This window comes from Pseudopodoces humilis, chromosome 8, assembly GCF_049639895.1.
Source record: "Pseudopodoces humilis isolate 2021_Gansu_Grassland_sample_001 chromosome 8, ASM4963989v1, whole genome shotgun sequence".
Classification (NCBI taxonomy): Eukaryota; Metazoa; Chordata; class Aves; order Passeriformes; family Paridae; genus Pseudopodoces; species Pseudopodoces humilis.
In genome coordinates, this window is record NC_142207.1 from 35,935,843 (window position 1) to 35,942,387 (window position 6,545).

General features: G+C 59.7%; 1 protein-coding gene across 1 annotated transcript; it reads right to left on the minus strand.

Annotated features, from left to right (window-relative positions):
* Window positions 1–893: 893 nt before the first annotated feature.
* On the minus strand, window positions 894–5,548 carry LOC148183894 (maestro heat-like repeat-containing protein family member 7). The gene is given in 13 exon segments (XM_088058975.1): window positions 894–965; window positions 1,452–1,721; window positions 2,048–2,149; window positions 2,301–2,456; window positions 2,589–2,765; window positions 2,998–3,135; window positions 3,308–3,422; window positions 3,710–3,847; window positions 3,930–4,120; window positions 4,327–4,474; window positions 4,722–4,897; window positions 5,072–5,374; window positions 5,492–5,548. Coding segments are annotated over 13 exon segments (2,043 nt in total).
* Between the last annotated feature and the right edge of the window lie 997 nt (window positions 5,549–6,545).

Genomic DNA, 6,545 nt, shown 5'->3' on the forward strand with positions numbered 1-6,545 from the left:
CAGGCCATGCACCTTCAGGGCATGCCCTCCATCAAAAAGGCGTGCATTTTGTCCTTCTTGCCTCTCCACTGCAGAACCAAGCCTCCTATCTTCTCCCCTGGAGTGGAATTTTCCCAGTTACCATGTCATCTCCCCCTTGGCCTGTACATGAGGTAAGGTCACCATGCCAATAACAGCCTCATTGTTACTGTTCCTCTTTCACAGGTTAACTGCCCATCAATTGATCCATCCATTGTTCCTCTTCAGGGTCAAATTCCCAGCAGTTAACCCATAAGGTTTCCTTCAAAGTCTGTTCTTCGCCATCCTGTTGATGTGCACAACAGAGGACCAAATACGGCAGGGCCTTAGACACAACTTTGGTCCCTGACACACACAGGCTCCTTGTCCCACTACTGGCCTTCAGTAACACCTTGAACTCCACAATGCTGTGGAACCGGGCCTTCAGCACAGGGACCTTTCCAGCCTGATCTGCGCTCCTTCCTCTGCGTCTCTGCACAAAACACGGTGCAGGAGAGAACGGCAGGAGGGGCCTGTGTGTCACAGAGCTCTGGATTTGTGACCCTTCAGACAGATGCAGGTTAAGTGAAAAAGGCAAACTGTTTATTAATGCAAGGTGAAGCAAAGGGATGAACTGGAAAGGGAAAGAAGGGGATGGGCATGGACTGAGGGCTGGAGGTAAGGAGCTGTCAAAAGGGAGGAAGAATAGAGGGAAAAAGGGGATGGGCACAGTCTGAAAGCTGGAGGGAGTTATCTACAGGCTGGGAGAGGGCTGAAGCCCCGGGAGAATCCCACAGGCTCAGCTGTGCCAGTTGCCAGCTGTGCCTGGATCTCCAGTAGCACTGGGAGGTGGTGTCCTCTTCAGTGTCTCCTGCTGCTGTTCTTGGGACACTCGTTCACTGGCAAACTGAGCTTGGATATTCAGGTTGCTGTGGGATGGAGAGGTGTCTTTGTCGGGGCTTCAGTGGCTGGAAGAGGGGAGAACGAGAGGCACAGTCAGGGCATGCATCTGCAGGGTTCCTAGGAGACATTCCTGCCAAGGACATTCCACCTGGCTCTTGCAATGGCCACAAGAGAGGACCAGACAACAGGATCAGCCAGAAGTTGCTGGCCACAACTCCCACCCATGTCCCTGAAATCTCTCTGCTCTCTGCCCACACCATCTTCACCCAGACAGGGAACGAAGCACTCTGCAGCTGGGCCAGGGATTGCAGCTTCCTGCCCAGGCATTGCAAGTGCTCCCTGCCAGCCCCCAGTGCCAGCCCGCTGCTCTCACTCACCCTCACTGAGGGTCTGCAGCTCTTCCTTGTGCGCCCTTGTGCATGAACATCCCGACCGTCCCTGGGAACACAGAGCCTGTCAGGGCCCCGGCGGCACAGCTCCCTGCCAGCGGCGCTGCCAGCCCTGGGGCCACACGCCCTCCTGCCCCGGCAGGGCTCAGCCCCAGCCCTTGCCGCATCCTGACTCAGCCCAAGGGCACGGCTGCCAGAGGCCGGCAGCAGCCCATAGGGCAGCCGGGGCTCCAGGGCGCCGGGCCCGGGTGCCACTGCCGGGACAGCAGCAGCCGGGGCTAGGGCCGAGCTGCGGCAGGGCGGGGAGGGAGTTCGGGCTCGTGGCTCACCGATGAAGCTGACGGCTGCCTCTCGCAGGGACTCCTGTGGGCTGTCCAGATAAGGCAGTGCCCGGCGCAGGTGCTCGGCTGCTCGGCTCTCATCCTGTGCCAGCTGCAGAGAGCGGCAGGAGGGAAGGGTTGGCGCGGGCTCTGCCCCTCGGCCGGGCGCTGCCTGCGGCCAGCCCCGGCCTCCCGTGCCCGCCCAGCCCTGAGGCACCGGGTAGCAGCCCCACTGGGCTGCGTCTCCATCGGCAGCCGGCTCAGGGCCACAGGAGCCTGAACAGGAACCCGTGTGTCCCAGGGAAGGGAGCAGTGTGTGGGGTGCAGGCTGGCTCCCCTGGGTGCAGCACTGGGCCACAGCTGCCAGCCCCACACACTGAGCCCTGGGCACAGGGAGCTTCTCCAGGCTGAGGCTGGGGTTTCCAGGCCGTCCTTTACCACGCATTCGGTGATCTTCGACAGATCCTCTGTTGGCAGCACCCACAGGAGCTCTGTGTTCTTCAAGAACGTGGCAGCACAGTGCAAGGTTTCCCGGGAGGCCTGGAGAGATGCAGAGATGCCTTTGCTGCCCAGGGCACAAGAGTTGCATCCCTGTGCCAAGGCCAGGAGGAGGCCGCAGCCTGGGAGGCAGCAGGGCAGGAAGCAGCCAAGTCCCCTCCCAGAGATCCACCAGCATCACACAAAACCTCACATCTGCCACGCGCTGGTTCTCATTGTGGCAGTGCAAAATGAGCGGGAGCAGGCTCTGCTTCACAATCCTCTCCATTGCCTTTTTTCCCTCTTCCACTACCCGGTTCATCGTGTTGCGGAAGAGGTGAATGGAGAGCACCTGCACGTGGCTTTTATCCTGGAGGAAAGAAGGAGGAAAAGATCTCAGCGCCAACTTCTCCAGCCCACCTGGGCAAAGGCCTGAAAATCCACAGGCCCAAAGTTTGTGTGGGCAGTAGCCAGTACCCGTGGCCGGGGCACAGAGCCTTACATGGTCAAAGAGGAGCACAAGTGGCTCAGCAAGCTTGGGGGCAGTAGTCCTTGATAAACGAAGACTTTTTCTCTTGAGTATATTCGTGAACACAGACAGAGACATGCTGACCACTTCTCCGTCTGCGTCACTCAGCAGCTGCAGGAAGCTTCGACACAGGCTGCGTATAGGTCTGGCCTGTTTGGAACACAAGGCTGTGCTGGGAAGCCCTGAACGGCTGCAGCGCCAAGACCACCCTGGCACTGCAACCCCACCCTGCTGCTGCTGGGCCCAGAGGCCAAAGGCCTGTCCCAAAGCACTCAGGCAGGTGAGGCAGGAGAGCTGGGAGCAGCTGCCTCAGCTCCTGAAGCCCAGCCAGCCCAAGGGGCTGCTTTGCCCAGCACAGCTTCAGCTGCTGCCCCGTTCTCACCATCGAGGGTTCCTTGCTGAGCACCACGAGGCCTCTGAGCGCCAGGCGACGCCTCTGCCTGCACTCGCTCTGAAGGTGCATTGACACGATCTCAAGGACACAGTACCCACAGTCACTCAAGTTCAGGCAATCCAGGACCTGAAAGGCACAGGGCAGTGACAGGGGAGCCGGCCGGCAGGAGCCTGGAATTGCGCAGGGCTGGGCCCAGGCAGCAGCACAGGGCGCGGGCACCGTCCCAGGCAGCTGTGGCTATGCAAGGGGACAGGGCTGGCAGGCAGCTCAGCGAGGTAGTGCTGGCCATGGGGCTCACTTCAACAAGGAATGCCAGGGAGGACAGATCCCAGGGTACCTCCTCCCTGATGAGCCTCCGGACAAATTGGTGTGCCACATGGTAACACAAGGGCGTCAAGTCATGGCGCATCACCCTGGAAGGGGGGAAATGGCACCAAGACACTGAGGTGGGGGGTGGGGGGAGGCCAAACCTCTCCCAGGGATGACTCACGGAGATCTGGCCTTTCCCCAGCATCCCTGGGGGGACCATGGGTGCTTTGGGACCATGGGGCTCCTTCTGGGCACCCTCCTCTCAGACTTCTCCAGTCTGCTCAGCCATCCCTCAATGGCAAAGCCCTCTGGCCATGACCACAGGGACTGTGGTAGGGCAACCTGGGCACAGGGCACACATTTCAGAGGCAGTGGTGAGAAGGGGTCTCACCTGGCCAACAGACCCACGGCATAGTGCTGGATGTCAGCATGGAGCAGCGTTTCCCAGCCACACTTGCGCTCCATGGCCATCAACTCGTTGTCATAGTGCAGAAAGCAGAGCAGAGCCTTCATGGCCTGCACTGCAAACCTGTGTGCAGAGCAAAGCCCAGGTCACACTGGGTGCACTGGTGTCAGCCACAAGGGCATGGGAAGGACAGGAGGACTGGCACCTGTTGGGTTTTCTGGGAAGGCGGTGTTCCTCCTGGCATGCTCTCCAGAAGTTATCAACCTCTGCTGGCATCAGCTGTGTGGTGGTGAAAATGTGCAACAACAGTAGAGCCGCAAAGAGAGAGTCGGAATAATGCATCATGGCCTCATGGCTCTGAGGCACTTGCATAATCACCCAGAGCACCAGAGTTGCCTGCAAAGGAAGCACACCAAGACAGCGCTCAGTGCCGAGGCGCCGATGGGGCAGGGCCCGAGGGGAGATGCAGGGGGAACAGTGGGCCCGGTGCCCCCTGAGCCTGCCCCTAGCCCAGGTTTCAGCCCAGCCTGAGGCAAGGAGAGGATGAAGAGCTGCTGGAGAAGCAACCTAGGGGACAGGCACGGCCAGTTCCAGAAACTCACAGCCAGAGCAAAAACGTCCTTGTTGTCCCCATCAGAGGTGCAGGTGCTGCAAAGTGGCCAGTTCTCCATCACATGGAGCAGAGTTGGCAGCACCTTCTCCATTGCTGGTCCTGATGAGGCTATGGCTTGCCACATCATGGCAGCAGCTCTGTGGGATCAGAGCTCTGTGTCAGGGGTGTCTCAGTTACAGAGCTATGCCCTGTGTAGCTGTGGGGTCCCAGGTGACAAAGCCCAAGTGCCCTGAGGGGCAGGGAGGGAGCATTGGCAGCAGTCTCAGGAAACAGAGGGGCCCGAGGCTCCTGGACCTCTCTGCCTGTTGGGCAGAGCCCATTGGACAGGCTGTGCAGGGCAAAGGTTGGTGAGCCCTGAGCTCTCAAGGCACGTGGGCCCCATACCTGTCACACGATGGGGCACAGCGCAGGAGGGTCAGCACCACATCGTCCGGGTGTTCTTCAGCCAGCCTCACGTTAGTGGCCAGCCTGGCATCCACCGTAACGGAGCACATTAGACGCTGGTGGATGCTCCGTACAATAGCTGGCACCTAGAGTAGGAATAGGGAAGAGTTGGAGCACTGTCCAAGGCAGCAACTTCCCCAGCTTTTCCCAAGAAGTGCTTCCCTTCCTGCCACACTGTGCTGGCCTCAAAAGCTGAGGGGGCCCTGTGGATGTGGCTTGAAGGGGCACACGATCATGGGAGACCTCCAGTTCTGGCCCCTGGCTGGCTGCCTGCTGGTCAGAAGGAACACCCCCCTTTCAAAAACATTCATATCAGGTGCATGACTCATGGTGGGAGGGGGCATAGTGTCAGTATTTGTGATGCCCTGAGTCTCTCTGGTGTTTGGAATGGCCATGTCCTCAATCAGTGCCACATCAGAGTTTGCCCTGTCATCACTCACCACAGCGTCAGAGTCTTCTGAGGGCGCAGCTGAATCTGGGCTGACATCAGGCTCTGCCTGGAGCTCGGTCAGCCTGGAGTCAGGCTCAGCTGTGCCCTCAGTTCCTATGGGGCTGATCTTTCTATGCCGAATTGGCAGGAACTGGCGGAACCTCTGTGTGGAATGAACAAAGGACAGGGAAGAGAGGCATGTTCCAAGGAGTGCTCCATGTGCAGAGCTGGGCTGAGCAGTGCCAGCAGGCCCAGCCCAGGTGGGGATGGCTGCAGGTACCTTCAGCATTTTGCGGAAGCGGCCACGGGCAGGCTCCTGCTCTTGTCTCTCATCCATGGCTACATCTGGAAAAGAGCAGCCAGAGCTGAGGGGCTGCAGGAGAGGCCAGAGAACACAGCCCAGCCCTGCACTCCCGAGGCAGGGACAGCCCTGGGGTGGCTCAGGGGATGGAGCACGGTCACTGCCAGGGGGCAGCCCCAGCCCCTCTTCTGTCCTGTCCTTGGGCATGTGCGGATGGGATGGGCTGGGATGGGCTGGGATGGGATGGGATGGGACGGGACGGGACGGGACGGGACGGGACGGGACGGGACGGGATGGGATGGGATGGGATGGGATGGGATGGGATGGGATGGGATGGTGCAGGGCCCAGCTGGCTGTAGCTTCAGCCCTGTGGCCCAGCTCTGCCACTCACCATCCTGCCCTTGCTGGAACTGCTCCGGCTCTTCAGGGTGTTCTGCTGGGGCAGCTCCAGGGTCTGTGCTTCTGTTCTGTTGGAACACTCTGAATAGCCTGAAGAATCTGCCTGCCATGACAAAATGGGGCCTTGGGAGCACCTTCTAAAGAGACGTTATCAGAAAGCTCCGGCTCACCAAGACCCACACTCTGCTCACAACGTGAGCTGTAGGAATTACACCTCAGAAAAGCTCCAGGTCATGCACTAATGAGTGGGCTGTGTGGGGGCTCCTCACAGCACCGCTCTGGCGCGTCCTGTCCCGTCGCATGCACCAGGCACTCTGGTGTGGTCTTGTCACCGCCAGCTCTTGTCCATTCCACCGTTCCATTCCACGGTTACCAGGCTGCACCGTTTCACTAACGGCCCTTGCACGCCCTGCCACCTTCCTGGTTCTTCCCCCATCCCCCCAAAGTGGCCCAGGTTGGAAGGAATCCCTTGCTCAAAGTGTCTAAGACAGCCTGACAGGATCTTTAGGAACACCTCAAACCATCAGCAAACGCTGCCCTCCTCTGCAGGCTCAGGGCAGCAGAAGGAGCCCCCAGGGCTGCCGACGCAGCCGCAGCAGGAAGGGCACGGGGCCTTGCACAGAATCTGTACAGG